General features: G+C 40.9%; 1 protein-coding gene and 1 long non-coding RNA gene across 2 annotated transcripts; one reads left to right on the plus strand and one right to left on the minus strand.

The window, feature by feature from the left end:
- The first annotated feature begins 2,632 nt into the window (after positions 1 to 2,632).
- Positions 2,633 to 5,103, plus strand: LOC135445769 (uncharacterized). Its single transcript, XR_010439594.1, has 4 exons — positions 2,633 to 2,801; positions 4,367 to 4,411; positions 4,674 to 4,757; positions 4,859 to 5,103. It is a non-coding gene; the product is annotated as an uncharacterized LOC135445769 (long non-coding RNA).
- Positions 3,676 to 19,079, minus strand: CEBPZ (CCAAT enhancer binding protein zeta). The gene is made up of 16 exons (XM_064708780.1): positions 18,897 to 19,079; positions 17,015 to 18,537; positions 15,685 to 15,916; positions 15,209 to 15,383; positions 14,775 to 14,863; positions 14,274 to 14,327; positions 13,489 to 13,591; positions 12,545 to 12,613; positions 11,340 to 11,406; positions 9,976 to 10,076; positions 8,690 to 8,747; positions 7,435 to 7,634; positions 6,381 to 6,464; positions 5,846 to 5,907; positions 5,678 to 5,759; positions 3,676 to 4,959 (listed from the first exon to the last, which is right to left on the minus strand). The coding sequence occupies exons 1-16, from the start codon at positions 19,047 to 19,049 to the stop codon at positions 4,820 to 4,822; spliced, it is 3,192 nt and encodes a 1,063-aa protein (XP_064564850.1). The 5' UTR covers positions 19,050 to 19,079; the 3' UTR covers positions 3,676 to 4,819.
- Positions 19,080 to 19,107: the final 28 nt, after the last annotated feature.

A 19,107-nucleotide genomic window follows, 5' to 3' on the forward strand; every position in this document is an offset into this window, starting at 1 on the left:
TTATTAGTATAGTTATAATGTAGTATATATATAGAAAGTTCTCAGAAACTAGCTAAGCTAAGAATAGAAAAAAAATTAATAACAAAGCTCTGTGTCCAGGCAGAAAGCAAGAACAGCTCTGCCGTGAGTGGTCAGTAAATCTAAATATATACCCAAGACCAATCACAAATCCACCTGTTGCATTCTACAGCAGCAGATAACCATTGTTTACATTTTGTTGCTGAAGCCACAGCTTCTCAGAAAGAAGAAAAATCCTAAAGAAAAGATTTGTATGAAAAGATGTCAGTGACACACAGCCCCCTCCCCGTGTTCTGGTCGGGAAGCGCCCCCCGCAATGGAGCTGTGGAGCTGACCCTTCTATTTCTGCCTGGTGGCACTATGGCTTGGTGGGTCCGAGTGTCACATCACGGGGCTAGAGGGAGCCCAGCAATTTCTAGTTTCAGACTGGGACAGATAATCTTTCCTTTTCATTCGTTTTCCTCTAGTCTTGCCTTTTTTCACTTGGCATACAGGCTTTTCCACCAGACTGCCTACCAGCTAACAAGGTGCTGCATTCCTCAGCAAACCACGGGGAGCTGTGTGCCTGCTTTCCTACTGAACAACTGGCAGTGGTCTTTAGCAAAATATTCTCCTGCTGAGCTACCACAAACTGCCCGACCTTAACAGTGTGAGATCCCTTTTTTTCCTTTATCTACTCATCCTTTGGCCTGAGCAGGAGAGGTTTACTGAGTTGCTAAATGTCAGAGACAACCCGTATCATTCTCCACACCTGAACTCTTCCAAACTCTGTGAGAAACAAAAGCTAGCGCCAAGATATGATACACAACCTCTGTGTAGGGTCCAGCAGGAGTATGGACCCAAACCCAAAGGGATTGTGGGCTCCTTAGAACAAAAATGCATATTTTACATTTTGTGCCTGCTCCTTTTTATTTGGCCTCTTACAGTTCAGTGCTCTGTCTCACAGCTGCTATAAATTCACCCCAAACACTACAGGCATACTTTTTAAGCCGCTAAATACACTACAGTTTCTTTCCACATCAGAACTTGCCAAAAAATGCAAATTCTATATGCTAAATGAGACCCTGACCTCTCTGGTTAGAGCCACAACTGCTACAATGATAATGCAATGAATTCCTTCCTTAGATCCATGTTTTCTCCAACAATCCCAAGCTTCTGCTGCTTGGGTTGATCCTGTTCATTTAAAACGTTCAGAGCAGGAATTACTTTACTAAGAAATCCCACTGAGTACAAGCAGTACTTGTAAACTCAGCCACCAGGGAAAAGAGAATTGGAAAATTAATCACCCTGGAAGAATGAGCAGCAAAAATATTGTATCTAATCTTACAAAACACTAGCAGAGGGAGGGAAAAGCATCTTACAAAGAAAATTAGGCCCCTATTAAGGAAAATCTGAAGAGCTTTTATTTTGGCAATAAAGTCAGTCCCATAATATGAGTTAATAGCAATATGAATAACAGAAGACAATGAACATACAAAGAATAAGATGACTGTGTCTTTACAAACAGACCATGTGAACCTGCTTGTAGATGGGGCTAAGAACTTATAGATAGCAACAGAAAAAACTTATAGAAGCAACAGATGAAAATCTTAGTTCTAGAAGATGTTACTATCAACACAGACTTTGCTCAGCCAAGACCAGGTTAAATTCCTGATCCTAGAGAAAAACAACAAAGACTTAATAGAATTATGAATAGGTTTTTCTTTCTTTTATATAATGAAAGGGGGGTGCATACTGGAGGGGAGCATAGAGCAGGCAATTCAGGAAGTCTGTGCCTTTCAGGTACCTCACCCAGTGGGGAAAAGGAAGAGGGAGATGCAGTCAGGAACTTAGGATAAAAAACGGGGCTGTATCCCCAACAATTTGAGAGACCTCGTGGGAAATCCCTGTGGCCTTTATTCAAATGAAGTTACAGGGCTCCTCTGTCTCCTTTTTGGACATAAACCTCTGGCATAATTTATTAATTTTCCTGACACTTGGGAGACACACTGATTATTCATTTCAGAGTTGCAACTATCAGAAGTTCTTACTATTTATACAATTTAGCAAACTAAGGAATTAGTGTTCATTGGCTGCAAATGACATAGTTCCCTTATTAATTAGTCTTCTGTTAGATAATGATTGGCTCGCTTCTCATGCTCATCAGTCAACATGCTGTCTTCCTCTTCTTGTGGGTCGGTGGTTCTCTTGGGTCCGTGGCCATGAGTTGGTGGTCACAATCTGCTCCTGACAGAAATTACCTTTTACCCAGTCAAGCTGAGTTTGCTTTGTCAGTTTCTTCCTAATCATGGGGGTTCTGCTGCATGTCTTTGTGCCCACTATCAGTAGCCCATTCTTCTCGCCTGGCTTTATTAAACTCTCCCTACATCAGAGATTACTGAAGCATATGGCGCCCAAGACAAGGCAATTCCACCAACAAGTTACTTGTATTTCTAACACCTGGCCATCACTTAGTGCTCGCCTGTTACCCGCTACCTGCCGCACGAATTAATGTCTTTTCTCGCTGATTAGGCCGGATGTACAACAAAGCCCACCCTTTCCTGAAAAGATTTTTACACAGCTCACATTTTACACCACTTGCCTCCGGGCGGCCTGAGCAGCCGGGCCGCGGCCATGACGGGCCCGTGAGGCGGAGGAGCGGCGGCGCCTGCGCAGCGCTGCGGGCGGCGGAAGGCGCCGAGCCCCGGCCATGGCGCGGCGCGTCCTGAGGGGGCTGCTGCTGCTGGAGGCGGCGGGGCTGCTCGGCGCCCTCCTGCTCTACCGCGCCATGGACCGCAGCCAAGGTGCGGCGGGGCGTGCGGGGGCCGCGCCCCGGCGGGGACGGGGGGCGGGCAGGGGAGGCTCCTCCGCGCGGGGGCCGCCGGCGGTGCCCGCGGAGCACCGCGCACCGCCCGGGCTGTGTAAGGAAATGCCGCCGTGCGGGGTTAGGAGTTGGGCGGGCGTGAGTGCAGGCGCACAGGGCTGGCTCGCTGGCACGAGGATTTACCTCTGAAGAACGAGCTGCTGGTGTAGCTTTACAACCCAAGCCCGCGAGCAATCAGTCCTTCGGGGGGCAGCACGCCACCACACCCGGAACCAAAAGGAATCCTGCCCGGTGTTACAGTAGTGGCACCGGGCCGGATAAGGATTTGAAAGGGAGAGAGGCTGTCCGCAAATGAGGCAGGAATTGATCAGTCCTATTCCAGGCACCTGGTGTTGAGCCCCTGAAGGGATGACTGTGTCTGGGTCTCGTAGGCTTTGCAATTTGACATTTCCCAGGCTGAGGACAGAGCCGGCTGGCAGGAGGCCACCCCCATTGTTGACCAGATTGTTTAACTTCAGTCTCTTACTCAGGATTCCGTGCCCAGGTAACACAGAAAGAATAAGCAAAGCCCCAGCTTGGTTACTACAAGGAGGCTTGCTCTGCAGAGCAGCAGCCTTATTTTGCATGCAGGGCTCTGCAGGGTGCAGCACTGGTTAGACAGACCTATGTCCCTTTGGAAAAGAGCTGTCCTGCCTGCAGGGTCAGGGCGAGCCAAAAGGCAGCTGCTGCTTTGGCTGGGAGGGCAAAAATCCACCCATTTCAGCAGCGGTGTGGTCTTCATGCCGAGTACAAGCTGAGCTTCACCTTCACATCAGTCTGCTTTTGTTTTCCAGGATCCAGATGGTGTCAGGCTCTTAAATTTCAGCCATCTTTACATTTTTATTAGAAAATACATGTAACAAGAATATGGAGAACAGATGTTTTTCAGTCTATTGTAACTTGATGCTGGGCGTTCATCTTTGGGATTTTTTCTCCTCTTTCGCAATTCTTATATCCATTTGCATATTCTCTATAATTGCAGTTCCATAAGGTGCAGTGGGCTAATCTAACAGCTCAGTGAACTCAGAGGCTTTTACTGCTTTTTTTGTGTTAGCACTAGAATGGGTAACATCCTTTTACAAGCTGCTGTAAATAATTAAAATAGCATAAACCTGTTGTGATTTTCTACTGGGTTGTCAAGAGCGGCCCGCAGAATGGTTCACTGAACATCTAAATCTGCACAAGGAAACAAAATTTCCCTGGTTTTATCTGCATGTCAGTCTATGAGAGACATGCAGCTTCCTGTGAGTTGTAGGACTTGGTTATCACAATTGTGAGGAAGCTCAGAGAACACTGCAATGATGGGGCTGCACGTATAAGTAACCTGAATAAAGTCTCTGAAATTATTTTTTAAAAATAAATTCCTATCACATTATTTAATGGTGGCTGTAACTAGCAAAATTTCAACAAATTTTGATGAAACAACTCTAGTTAGAAAAATAGTGCATTTAATTATTCATCTTAATATATGCTGGGAAAGTAACTGTGATTTATCTTTCTTGTCAGATTTCAGATACACAATGCAGAAGAGGTTTCCATCAATTCTGGAAGGTGAGTTTGTAGTCGTTGGCTTCAGAAGGATGGCTGAAGCTTCTGTTGCATCTTAATATATACAACAATATCTTAGGATGGCTTAAAACTTTCCCCAGGAGACACTGCAGAAGTTTTTATTGTTAAGGCATGGCTGGAGTGTCAGACTGTTGGACAGAGACCTCAGAGCTGGAGGGTTATACACTGAATAAAACCAGCCACAAAGGGGCTGCTCATCACATATGTCTAACTTAGAGCTGACATGGATTTTCCTGTTTTTCAGTTTATTACAAATCCAATGAGTGGTCTGGAATTCATGGCATAAGGGAGAATGACCAGATGACATGGTTAAGCAGCAAGAACTGAAGTAAGAAAGATTAAATAAAAAACTATTTAAGAATCATTATTTTTTAAATGTCCACATCAAGTTCATCGTCTTGATTTCTTGCCTTTGAACTTGTTTTTCAGCCCTCTGTGCCTGAACTGTTTCTTCTTTTTGATGATACTTTTCACATCCCTGTTGTGAAGCCACTTGTCCCTCTCTATTTCCCACTGGATCTGTTTGACATCTGGAGAAGGAAAGATGAGAATTTAGGAGCCAATGGATACCTCTGACCATGATGTGGCATGCAGATCAATCATGTCCAAGTTAAAACTTGACTATTGTATTTATAAAAGTTAATAAAGTGCAAACTGCTTTTTTTTCTGAGAAAGCTGCGGGTTTTTTTGTTTCACAAAACAAACCTACCATCTCAGAGTTTTAGACACTGCTTTGTATTTTACTAATGCTAGACACGTTTGCGTTAGGAGCAGTGTTTACTGAATCAGCATATACACACGTAATTCATTAGAATTACTTTGGGAAAATGTCTTTCTGCTTCACTAACACTGCAAGGAGACAGTCCAGTAGGCAAGTAAAGACAGCAGTACCTTATGCTTTCCCTTCCCAAGGAATCATGGACGCTTTACCTGAGCAGAATTCACACAAATGCTTGACAAACAGCATCCTGCCTGTCCCTGTTCAGTGTCAAAGGGCCAAGGACAGCCTCTCCCTCTTTTCTGAAGCCTTATTCGCTCCACTACTCCCACTTAGTATTTAGCACTGGGCATCTCTTGTCACCGGAGAAAACTGTCACGTTTTACTGATGCTGAGCTACTGTCCCTGCTGTGTGTGGTTTCTGACCCTGTGTTCCAGTTAAAGGTGGTTCATTTTTCACGTACAGAACCTGAAGGGAAAGAAGTGAATTTCAGCATTACAGCTGCCTGCTACTTGCAGCGTGTACTTACTCGCGTTATCTCTGTTGGCCATGGCGTTCATTCCAATATTGTCGAACTTAGAACCAGCATTTTCATCCAGCAGATAGCCAAACTTTAAAGAGAGAAAATTTAGTATTCTGTTACAAAGCAGCAGGTGAAATGCTTGATCACTTTTTGTTAAGCACTGATCAAACTCACCTCTTCTGCAGATGCCAGTATACCAGCATCTTGGAGTTTTCTCTTCTTTCCTCGCCTGGATCCTTCAAACAAAGAGTATTGCTCTTATGAGACACAACTTCAGGTTCCCAAAGACACTAAAACAAGTTTTACCACATTTTAAATGTTTAGAACTTTTTCTTAATGAGATTATCTGCATTAGCTATGTTAGAAATCTTTGTTCCTCATCCCCTCTAAAAAAGAGTTTCCAACCAAGAATTAAATAGCACAAATCTGTGTATCAGGTGTAACAGATGCACAAAGCACCAGTACAACTTCATCCTCCTTCAAAATTCCTCCTTCAATTCTCATCTCTTCAATAGCAGATTGTTACTGTGAATTATGCTGGCTGGGGATAACCTCCTTTTCATTTATGGTTTATTCAAATCTGAACCTAGATCCAAAATGTGAAAATCTGCTGTAGTAAATCCCTCTATTTGCTGTAGTAAATCCCTCTATTCCAAAGGTTTTTGAACTATTTTATTTCTATTAAGCTTTCATATCAGTCTTTTCTTACCTTCCAGTGATCCCGCAAAATTCATATCTTTCTTTTTCTTGCCCTTTTTACTGACGGATTTCAGTTGCTTGTCATTATTTGAGTCTGATAGGAAAAAAACCCAAATACATCAGTCTCCAATTTTCACACGATGTACATGTATTTAAAGTGCAGCAGAGACTAAAATTCCTTTCTAGGCATACTTGTCAAAATGGTCCAAATCTTTAAAAGGCAGTGCACACAAGCAAATCTAGTATTTCCTCAAGATGGACCATTAAAAATTGGTCTTTGGTGTGCTATTCTTTCTGTTGTTTCCACAGCACCAAAAGGGAATGATACTATGATACACAGAATACAAAAGCTAAAAGCAGGCATTAGGTAAACCTTGAATGTCTGCATGGCAAGTTTGGTGAAATAATAATCATGAAAGATTGTTTTAACAACTGTATGAACAGTTTACTGCCTCTATTCTCAGTCAACTTCCTGTGACCTTTAGTTATTCATTGAAATACTCCATTGATCTCTGCTTTTCCAGCCATATGCACTGTATTCTGCTTTTCAGGTGAAAAAATAAAATCATGCAGGTACAAGAACCAGTTACTTACTCCAGTGGCAATAAAAACTTGAGAAAAACTTGAGTACATAGCTGTATTACAAGAGTAAGCTGTTACATGTGAGACAGCCATTTCAATAAAAGTGACTTAATCTAAAAAAAACAGCATTAACTGTGTCTGAAGAAACACAAAAATTATCAAATTACCAGATTTTTTTTCCTCCTTGAGCTCTTTTAATATTTCTGCCTATGGAAGCCAGTTATTTGTGTACAAATTTTCAGAATGAAAGAAACAGGTCTCATTTGGAAGTTTTTGATGTCTAATTCCCACTCTCACCTAGGAGATCGTGCCTGGAAATGCTTAAGACTTCATTGTACAAAGAAGGACTTGTCATTTCTTTGCCTAAAAGCCAAACTTCCCACCTAGATAACTAAACTGGAATTTGCATATGTAGTTACATATTATATAACCTATTTTTAAAGCTTTTTCTTCTTGCTTTTCAGTAACAAATGGCACTTTACCTAGGTCATCATCATCTTCAGACACATCCATAAATACACCTCCCTCTTCATCCATATCCTCTTCAAAGTCTTCCTCCATACTTCCTAAGGAGACTTCCTCATCATCCAGATCGCTGAAGTCATCTTCATCATCAGAATCCTCCCAGTCAGCACCAGATCCCTCACCTTTCTTGCGGCCCTTGGGATTTTTTTTTATATTACTAAAAGAAGATGTAACAAGCTTAGCACTTCATCTGGAAAAATACTGTTTGCATCTAGATGACCTCTATCTACTGGCAAAGAATATGTTAGGAAAGTTCAACATCATTGCAAACTGCTGCAAATGTAGGCTGAGACCTAAAATATACGTATTATACACTCAGGTATGTTTTCAACATTGGTATAGGCAGTTGTGTTATAAAAGTAAACTATTTTAAGAAGTTCTGGAGAGAATCCTACTCTGAAATTAGCAGAAATGACAGCTTGAGTATTTTATCTCCTCTGGGTGTTTGCTCCTTTTCAGAAAGTCTTTTCTGTAAAACACAAACTGCTCTATTAAACACCAGTCAAGATCACAAAAATGTTTCAAGTTTCACTAGGAGTTTAGACTTCAGTTCTGCTGTTGATTCAAGTGAAAAAGTCTCTGTGCAAATTCAAATGCTGCATTATAGATACTTTGAGTAAAATAGAAGCTGCTAAATCATTTACAATGGGACTCAATGAACCTAAAGGTCCTTTCCCACCTAAATGATGATTAATGGAAGTGCTGACTTGGAAGGAGAACTACGCTCTGAGACTCTGGATCTCACAAAGCTTATTAACTGTGTTAGGTCCAGTTACAGCCAGTACTTATGGCAGCAGTGCCATTATGCCTCATTCTGCTTCCTTTTGTACTTGGCAATTCTCAAACAGAAACCTGAGACAATGAAAAACAAGATTTTACACTGCTTACCTGGGTCACTCCTTTAAAATAAATAAAATAAATAAAATAAATAAATATAAAATAAACAATTAATTAATTAATTAAGACAATCCAATACTGCAAGTCTCATTTAAGGACTATAAGCATCCCAAAGTCATCACTATGTGACTATTACAGGACATGCAGAAAACCTGCATTACTCAATGTAAATCTGATATTGCTGATTTTGCTGATATTGCTGATTTTTTGCAAGGTGATATTCTAAATCATTCTGAAAAAAGTCTATCTCCTTCCACAGAGTAAAACTCTATACAGATATTAAGACGAGGAGTAAGAACTAATCTGAAGTCTTACCCAGCAAAATCAAGGTCATCCTGGTCAACAATGGCATTATCAGCAGATTCAAAAGTATCTAGGGAGAAAGAAAAATGTTATTACTACGAAGAAATATGCAAGTCATTGCATCCAGCAGGTACCTTCCAGTACCTAAAGGATGCCACATGAGAGCTGGAGAGGGGCTTTTTCCAAGGGCATGTAGTGACCAGATAAGGGGGAATGGCTTCACACTGAAAGAGTGTAGATTAGGTATTAGGAAAAAATTCTTTACTCTGAGGGTAGTAAGGCACTAGAACAGGCTGCCCAGAGAAGCTGTGGATGCCCCATCCCTCAAAGTGTTCAAGGCCAGGTTGGATGGAACTCTGAGCAACCTGTCCTGTGGAAGGTGTCCCTGGCCATGGCAGGACGGATGGAATGAGGTGATCTTTAAGGTCCCTTCCAACCCAAGCTATTCTAGGATTCTACCACTGCAAAATATCTAATTTTCAGATATAGGGACATTATTTGAAGCTTCTGAATTTATGAAGCAAATTCTCATTAGAGATACTAATAATAAAAGACAAAGGCAATTAGTAACAAATTCTTGTTGTTACTAAGATCCTATTAATTGAGTCACTAAGAATCCTAATAAAAGAATGTAGAATTCTCTCAAAATATGGTACAAAACACTTATGGAGATTAACTGGATTTTTTTTTAACACATGTAAGTAAAATTTGAAATAATAAAATAATGGACATTTTCTGGTACACTAACAAATTTAAATTCTGGAACAAATCACACACTTATTCCAAAGCAAAGTACATGCTACAGGAAGAGCTAAGGCTACTGCAGAAGTTTGCCAATGACCATCCTGAACTCATAACCTCATGAAAGACATTAGAAACTATGAGAGAAACTGTAAGCAAGACTGAAAAAGGCCCAGCAGTAAAGAAAAAGCAGAGACAAATGTTACGTGCTGTTAGAAGAGGTTACTCAGACTTAGGAAGAGAACAAAAGGGCATGAACTGCCACTCATGAGTGTAAGTTCAAAATCAGAAAATTTCCAGCCACTCAAACAAGCTGACTACTGCAGGGAAGGGAGCAAGGCCTCTTTTCCAAACAGCCACCCAGGCAGCTCACACAGCACATAGCAGGAACTGCTGTCAGCAGTAGCACAAAGAACACTGGAAAGCCAGTTTTCTCCCACTGCCATATTCCTCTATCTGGCTCCTTTACACAATATGAACTATAAAAAGGATAAATTAGTAATTTGAAAAATCTGGGAATACTGGGATAGTTACTGCAAGGAAGAACACAGCCTTACCCAATGCTCTTTCAAATTCATCATCATCCACATCTTCCACACTTTCTTCATCATCCAGACGCTTTTGTTTCTCTCTCTTCTTATCAAACTTTGAATAAAATCTGAAACAACAGACAGGGGATGATCTTTATGACTTTTTTTATTAAAAAATCTGCAAACTGTTGCCCATGTATGTTGCCAGTTGAAAACTGTGATTGTTTCAAACACATCTAAAATCAAGAGACTTGTACATCCTTTGTTTATCAAAGGATCAGTCACTACTGTAATGTTTAAAACAATGAAATTTCACTGACCAAAGGTGGCAGAAGTTATTTTCAACATAATGAATTTATAAAAAAACACAACAAAGATGTAAAAATCTGCCTTAGACTGAGAAGGAAGAAAGGATCAAAATCAACTTGAATATAACTGGGAAAAAACAAAGAAGACATTCACCCATCAAGTTTTATTACATTTTCTCACACAGCCCTCTTCTTTTGGGTCTTAGGTTTTATCTTCTGTCAGCCATTTTCACCTTCATTTCATGTTAAAGAACCACCAAACACAGAAGGCAATTCTGACCATATACAAAAGAGTACTTTGTACAGAAGACTTGAAATGTGTAATCTCAGTTTCAGCCATCTCCAATGTAACAATACTGTAAACTTTTCAGACAGGGGCACACTTTCAAGATGCTTTTCTTTAATCTTGAAACTAATACCCCTATTTTATTTATTTATTAGCAGTATATTCCTCAATATTATAGTATCAATTAATTTATAATAAATGAAGTTAATTCAAATAATAATTTGCTAAGGAGACAGAGGTAATCCGTATTTTGATCTAATAAAAACAAATCTTTGCCAAATGCATATCACTTCAATTTTAGTACTACAACTGCCTTTTATATCATAATCTCAAAGGAAATTCAAAGAAACAGAAAGAACTATAAGTAATAAAAATCTAAATATTCTGAAAAGTAGCTCCTCTTTTTTTTGCTTTGTTCTATTCTAATAAGCTTTGATGTTAATAACATAAACAAGCTATATTCCAGCTTTTATTATATATACCTCTAATGCATAAGAATTACAACCCACAAGATATTCACCATTACCCACTACTTAAGGCTTCTCTATTGTAATGTCAGCTTACCTAATTTACTTAAACTACAAACCCCAATTGCCTTTGTTCATAGGTGATATTCTTTCCTAAGCACTTTTGACAAATGTTAAAATTATGTCCAAAAAAAGCACTAAGTCATTCAAATGAATCAAAATTTGAAAATACTTGAAAAACCAGAGAGTACTTACAAAATGCAGCAGGTTTTAATGACACTGCATTAAAAAAACAACACTTAAAATGAACATTCACAAGTATTCCATTACCTGTGAAAGAACACTTCATCCACTGGGATTTTGCTTTCATCCTTGGCCCGGAATTCCTTACTGTTGACTGCAAAAAGAAAAAATGAACTGATTTTACCCCAAGCTGAAATGCTGGTTATTCTTTCCAGAGGTTAAACAGCACACACAGATACAAGCAGGCACACGGTGTCATCCATTCAATAATGGGGAGCTTATCTAAAAACTTCTTCAAACTAACACATAAGGCAATTTTGACCATATACATAAGAGTTCTTTGTACAGAAGACTTCAAATGTGTAATCTCAGTTTCAGCCATCTCCAGTGTAACAATACTGTGAGCTTTTCAGACAGGGGCAGGTTTTTAAGATGCTTTTCTTTAATCTTGAAACTAACATCACTATTTTATTTATTTATTAGTAGTATATTCCTCAGGACAGAATTGCTCCTCAATTGCTCCTTAAACTCTGAATAAACTAAAAAATGTGACAAAGTGTATAGGCTAAAATTTCTATTTTCAGCTTTAAGAGCTGTAAAACCAGCCAAAAAGTACATCAGTACTTACTAATCTGCATAACTAAAACCTCTGCAACACAACAGACTCAAAGCTGGTGGAATAGCACATCCCTGGGAAAGCTACAGAGACACTGTACCTCTTCTGTCCTCAAGTGGCATGTTTTACTGATAGTTTGCTCTGTTTTTTTATCTGCTGGTTTTTAAACTAAATCCAACTCTTGATTGGTAGAAAGAGTGGGACTGGACAAAAGGCAGCTTATTTCTGGAGGCAGGAAGACTCAGCAAAATAACAGCGCCAAAGATACCTTACACTCATCCTAATAACAACTGCAGCCGTGGTATTGTACAGAGTAATCCACATCATTTAATGAAAGAACTTAATGTGATTTAAATAATTATACAGATCTATTTTTCTGGTATTTAAGCCATTTTTCAATCATAATAAACAGAATTAAAATGGCTGTAGAATAACTGACTTTCTCTACATAATTTTTTTTCAAATGATTCACCAGATCCACAGTTCCATCTGTGAAGATTCCACACATCCTTACAAGAAGATGAGGTCTGATCCTGAACATCAGGCATGACCACTCCTGATGGATGGCACTTTCTTTTATCGCTAAGACAAACAGTATAGACAGTGCAGATCTACATCAACCAACCAAGGATTTTTTAGTCATCATAATCTTAACTGATTTAAGGGGCAGACTTACCTGCAAGATTCTGCATATCCTTCATAAACTGCTTCTTCTTTGGCTGCATTACCACACTGCTGGTGTTTTCTGTATCAGAATATAAATCAGAGAGAATTTTTACTTTATGACTATTGATACAGAAGTGTTAGGAGCAGCTGACGGACCAGCGGGTTTTGCTGCCATCCATAATGACCTCAAGAGGCTGGAGAAATGGCTGACAGAAACCTCCAGCAGTTTAACAAGGAGAAGAGCAAAGTCCTGCACTGAAGGAGGAACAACCCCAGGTACCAGTACACACTGGGGGCTGCCCAGCTGGAAACAGCTTGGCTAAGAACATCCTGGTAAGTCCTAGTGGACACCCAGTTGGCTGTGAGCCAACACTGTCCCTGCAGCAAAGAAGGCTGATGGTTTTCCTGGCATTTGTCAGACCACACTTGCAGCCCTGTGCCCAGGCCTGAGCTCTCCAGTACAAGGCAGACATGGGCATACTGCAGAAATCAAGTGATGGGTCACTAAATTGATAAAGAAGACTCCACCTGAACACCTGGAAACACTTTTTCACTGTGAGCACAACTGTGCACTGCACAGATTGCACAGACAGGCAGTGGAGTCTCCATTCTTGGAGACATTCAAAAGCCATCTGGAGAGTCTGCTCTAGGTGTCTCTGCCTGAGCCCACGATTCAGAGATCCCTTCTAGCCTCAACCATTCTGTAGTGTTTACATCTCTCTATCCCTTACTGATTCCTGCAAAGGAAGCAGTTCTGCCCTGCAGGTGTGAGGGCCAGCAGGATGTGGCTGTCAGCTGGCTCTGGGTTACAGACATCTCTCCCACAGCCCTGAAGACTGATCCCACTCCTCTGTTCCACCACTTGCACCCCAAATACTCAACAAGGCCAATTTGAGAGAGTGACAATTCAGAGAGCACCTACAACCAGGATCACAGGTACAGAGAAGTGCCTACCTTTGCCTTTGCTGAGCTTGGGATTTCTGTACACAAAGCGATCCAAGAACCTCATTAAGGTGAAATCCTGCAGAGGGTCACCGGAGTACTGAATGTGATTTCCCTGAAAGAAAGAAAAAGCCAAAAAACATTAAGGTGTCCATTTTAGAAAGACACCATCTAAACACAGAGGACTCAATCAGTTCAAGGACAACATTAAAACATACTTTAAAAAGAAAAAGATTTGGGGATACAATACCACATAACCCTGATCAGATCCTTCTTTTTGCAATTTCACTATTTGCTTAACTAAACCACAACTCCTTTGCTTTGTTTCAGTGATAAACTGCCTGGCAATGTACCATGCTAACAGCAGTTAATACTCAACATCATTTCAATACCATATATTCAAATGAAAAATAAATGTTTTAAATACATATCTGTGGAAGTTGGAGTGGTTTTTGCATACAACAGTATTTTAAAAAGAATTTGTTCCTGTAGTGGGGTTTCCCATATTTAAAAAGAAAAAATTAAATAAAAGGATATTAAAAAACCTCTAATAAAGCTTTAAGCATTATATAATACCTACATTTCTACAAAACTAAAACTTTTGTAAGCAGTATCCTTTACTTATAACATTGTCATTCCATGAAAAGCTTGGCATTTTAGAGTATGATAAGAGTTCTGCAGAGCTGCTAGTTACCCACAAATTGCAAGGAGACTTTATAATATGTTTTTTCAAATGGCAAAAGATACCTGACATAAAATATCAAACTTCAAAGCAACAAGCTAGCAAAAGCACTTACTTCTAGAATCGTTTTTGCAAACAGGGCCACAGATGGATGAAAATGTTCAGAAAGCTGAAAAACATGAGTCATTAATTTATTTCTAATTAAAAATATGTTCTAAGATCACTCTGTGACTTATCAAATATCAGACATACACATAGCCATGCAAGGCTGATGAAGCACTTTAACAACTTAAGAACTTCAAGTTCCAAACTTTTATTTGCATTAAATACATTTTCACTTTCAATTTTATTTAAGTCAACACTAAAAAGCTTTAATGATCAAAGCTAAGATCCAATAGTCAAAAAATATTATTATTGTCCAAATCCCCACTTAAAAAATTTCTATTCCCCACTCAAGAATATCAGTACTGTATGGAATATATACAAGCTTAAAGCTGAACAATGTGTCAGCTTTAACCTTTCTCTTTAGCTACCTTAAGAATAACCAAGTTTTTTCCTCTCTTCGTACAAGGGCCTCACTTTTAAACTCAACAACAGCAGTTCAAGAATGTCCCACCTTCTTCAGTTCCCAAAGGCTTGTACTTTCAGCACCACAGTACAAAGGACTTCTGTGCAGAGGATCATAGGAAGCTTCACCCTTCCTGCCTGTGGGGTGGAGGGGAGCAAAACAAATTTTCTCAGGCAACTTTACAAGAGTATTATTCTTATTTCCCCATGACAGTAATGCTGCCCATCACTCCCAGCTGGACAGGCCAGGGTTCATCTGGCAGCAGGACAAGGCTGTATTCAGCTGCCCTTGAAACACACTAGTCAAGAGTCTCATCACTGCTGAGGTAACAGATAAATTGCTCTGAGTGGTCACTTTCAACCAAACTTAAATTTAAAAACTAAAATAATGTTTTAATCACTTAATCTTACAACAACTCTTGACCAGCATGTCCCTGTTATGGACTCTTAGCTGTTAAGTTATCTATTTTCCTGCTGATTTACCTCCCATATTCAGATGATGCACCCACGAGGCTGATGAATTTGAATTGTTTGTTTTAGCAGAATTTTCCACTGCGCTTTTCTTTTCATCTCCTACTTCTTTGTCAGCATCCACAAATTTTTCTTCATCCTCTTCAGCCTCTTCTTGATCCTTAAAGCACTCCTCATCATCTGAACCCTAAAAAACAAAAACCATTAGCAAACAGCTTTTCCTTTCCATATTTACTCTGATGTTTTAGAAAAACGCACATAAAGTTCTTGAGCTACTTCTAAAAATTTAAACAAATTATGGTTGATGTTTAAGAAATACGGATTTTTGTCCTTGATATAGCACTTAAAATAGAACTTTACTGCTTAGAACACACAACTACAATGGTCCCTCCCCATCTCAAGAAACATGTTAGCAAATGGTTACTAAAAGACAGGTTAGGAAAAAGTGCTTATTGAAAAAGTAGTGAGATAAAGAAACCATCTTATACCATGTGATCCTGTAACTGGGCCCTTAACTCTGGTTTTACTTTCAGAAGCTCAGACAGAAGGTACAGGGTTCCACAAATGAAGGGAGGCATTTGTCCACACGTGACTTGGAGCAGCCTCTTCACAAAGGCCTTCACACGCCGCAACACGACATCTGCCTTCAGAGACTTGTAAACAAGATTTAGAAACATGGATGGCTTGGAGCACGTTGCTAAAGCAGGATCTAGAAGCTTCCTGTAGGACACACGGGAGAAATTTTGCTGGTTGTCACAATGCACACAGGAGAATAACTGCTATTAACAACAATTACCTACGTTTTTCAGAGCGCCATCTAAAAAACAGGCTGCTCCTCAGGACTTCATACTATTCATTTCAACCCTGAACTGTCAAGAGCTGTGTAATATTTCTGGATATATATGAAACACTGAAGATTAATACAAAAAGAAACCAAACTGCCTTGGTAAACAAAATATTGCAAGAAAATAAAAAGAAACTGAGTTCAACTGAAAACAGTTTCAAAATCTGAGTTATTCAGTGTTAAGAAACTAATCTGATTTGTTCATTTAAAAAAAGAAAGCAAATGGTTAAAAATCAGCACATCCACAATCAGATCAGACACTTGTACTGAACAGACAAGTTCATTTTCTGTTCCAATTTTTTTCCAGGCTGCCAAGCACAGTAAGACCCTTAAATACACTCCACATTCTCAGGGAACTTGAAATTCCTTTTTTTTAAAAAAATCAATAACTTCCCCTTAGTCATCTAAACAGAATCCTGTAAGGATCCTATAAAGAATCTAAACAATCAGCAGGGACAAGAAAAAAAAGCAGTATTTTTATAACACAAAACTTTCCAGCTACACAAATTAAATAATCTAAAAAAATTAAGATAATATTCCTCCTCCTCAAAATAAGGACAAAAAAAAAAAAAAAACCACTAAGATTTTAGGCTATTTACGAGCCCAATTTACAGACCTAATTACTTTACAGGCTAGTACCTGTAAAAGTGATTATTTCAGAAGGAACAGTTATCAATTAGTTTCAAATAAGATCTGGAAGTAAAGCAAGCCACCAAAAAAGTGGCAAAGGATGAAATGCACATGTGCTCTCAGGACTTATCACTGTCTTTTGTTTTTATCCTTATGTTAAATCAAAGAAATCATAAGCAGCTTCCAGCTTCTACAAAACATCAGGAATTTTAGCCAATGAAACACGAAACTAGGAAGATCTTAAAAGCAAAGTGTTTCTACAACTTTAAATTAATGGTGACTACCATTAAAATGAAATTTAAATTAAAATGAAACGTATATGAAAATGCAAACCTGCCACTTACTTGTACAGCGCTGCATAGTACCTGTCCGACACAGTCTGCTGAGAGTCCATCACTTGGAACAGCAGCATCAGGGCCTGGACACTGGTACTGAAGTTCACAAGATGCAGAACTTTGAACAAGGTGTTCATTTGCTCTTTCACTTTCTCATCACCAGTCTCAGCGTAAGGGTAAGCTCTGTTTACCCCACAAAGAAGAGCACTGAGCATTTTGGATTCAACATCCTTTTTCTTTATACAGTTCCGGAAAAAGCAGAAGTACAGAGTTATCAGCTTGTTAGCCAGTGCACTTTCCTCATGACTGAGGACTATCTGATTCAGAAAGCAGATAGCATAATATTGAGTTTTCACGTTGATGTTTGAGCGGTACAGAAGCCTCTCCACCTCACTGCACACCACTCCCTTCATGTTTGGATGCTTGTGAAGCAACGTCTCTAAGAGATAGGAGGCTTTGGTGGCGATCTTGTTCTGAGGGTCACCCAGTTTGTTCACCAGCAGAACCAGCAGCGCTTTCTCCTGCTCAGGCTTGTTACAGAGCAGCTCGTGGGACACTGCCAGCGCCCGGGATTTCGTGGCTGTCAGGCAATCATGGCTCAGTGTTTCCAAGGCCTGCACGAACTCTGCTATCTGCAGCTTCAGGTGATGCTCAAAGTACCAGAGGATCAACCTCCTGTCTCTTGAGTCCTTGTTGCCACTCGACATCTGCACTATGCTGTTCAGGGGTCGCTGGGAGAACGACCACAGTTTCCGATTGTCTGGTAAGATATCTGTAATGAGAAGCTCCTTGAAAGTATCCAAAGCCATAAGGCTCTGCTGCCTGCTGCCCTTTTTCTTTATGAGGTTTATCAAGTTCTCAACGAATTGGAGACTGTGAACAGCACTGTCCTGGATGAGAAGGGTCATTGCTGCCATCCTGTCAGCCAAGGTACCCGAGGACACAACAGTTTTAATCCATGCAGCAGAGGCCCCCTTCTGATACTCTGTCTTATTCTTAAACAGGTCCGTCTCGTGTTCATACAGCTTCTGGGCCAGGGCCTTGTACTTGGACAAAAGTGTCTGATTCTGTGGTTCTGGAGAGAACTCGTTGGTGTATTCCATATCATACCACTTGCCCCCCGGTTTGATCAGGATTGCCTGCCTAGCATGAAATTCAAAATCTTCTTCCAGCCTTTCTTTCTTTGTGGAAGGCTGCTGGCCCTGATCACCACCAGCCTGCTTTTTCTTGCTGTCTTTCACACTGCTTGCTTTTTCCTTTCCTTTTTTTTCTTTTTTCCCCTCTAGTGAAGGACGATTTGTTTCCTTTTTGCTTTTCTCTTTCTTTGGAGGCTTCTCTTTCTCCTTGCTGCCACCATCATCATCATCCTCATCCCCCTCCACCACCAGGCAACTGTTTGCATACTTGTTGAGCCCCAGGGAGCTGACGAACGCCTCCAGCTCCCCTTCCTTCAGGTCATCGATCGTGTCCTTCTTGCCGCCGTCCACCATCTCGCTCTCCTCATCCACAGCACACAGCATGAGGTAATCTTGCTGCAGAGACAGGGCACAGCTGTCACGGCAAGACTCCCAAGGCTTCCCCACAGAATCCCTGAATGATTTGGGTTGAGATGGACCTTAAAATCATCTAGTTCCAACCTGCCTGCCATGGGAAGGGACACCTTCCCCTAGACCGGGTTGCTTAGAGCCCCACGCAGCCTGGCCTTGGGCACCTCCAGGGATGGGGCACCCACAAGTTCTCTGGGCAGCCTTTCCCGGTGCCTCACCAGCCCCTGAGCACAGAACTTGTTCCCAACACCTGCGTGTGCCCCCAACCCCCGCGCCCCGCAAGGGCCCGTCCGGGATGGGGGTCCCGGCCGCCACGTGCTCCCGCTCCTCCCGCGCTCCCTCACCTTGGTTCCGCCGAGGCGCAGCACCTCTTCCAGCGTGAACCCTCCCGCATCCCCGTCTGCTGCTTCTTCGTCATCATCGTCGTCCTCCTCGCCGCTGTCGCCGCCCGCCCTCCTCCGCTCCCCCACGCCGAAGTCCCAGAACGCGGCCGCCATCGCCGCCCGCCGGAAGCGCTGCCGCGCACAGGCCTGACGCGCGTCCGGCGGAGACCGG

This window comes from Zonotrichia leucophrys, chromosome 3 (assembly GCF_028769735.1).
Source record: "Zonotrichia leucophrys gambelii isolate GWCS_2022_RI chromosome 3, RI_Zleu_2.0, whole genome shotgun sequence".
Lineage (NCBI taxonomy): Eukaryota > Metazoa > Chordata > Aves > Passeriformes > Passerellidae > Zonotrichia > Zonotrichia leucophrys.

Excerpts from the sequence above, each read along its gene's own strand:
- CEBPZ (XM_064708780.1), bottom strand. The coding sequence starts at position 19,049 with ATGGCGGCCGCGTTCTGGGACTTCGGCGTGGGGGAGCGGAGGAGGGCG. Across the intron at positions 15,917-17,014 it reads TACTATGCAGCGCTGTACAA|GAAGCTTCTAGATCCTGCTT; the intron begins GTAAGTGGCAGG and ends TGTGTCCTACAG. Across the intron at positions 8,748-9,975 it reads TGAATTTGAAAGAGCATTGG|ATACTTTTGAATCTGCTGAT; the intron begins GTAAGGCTGTGT and ends CTTTCTCCCTAG.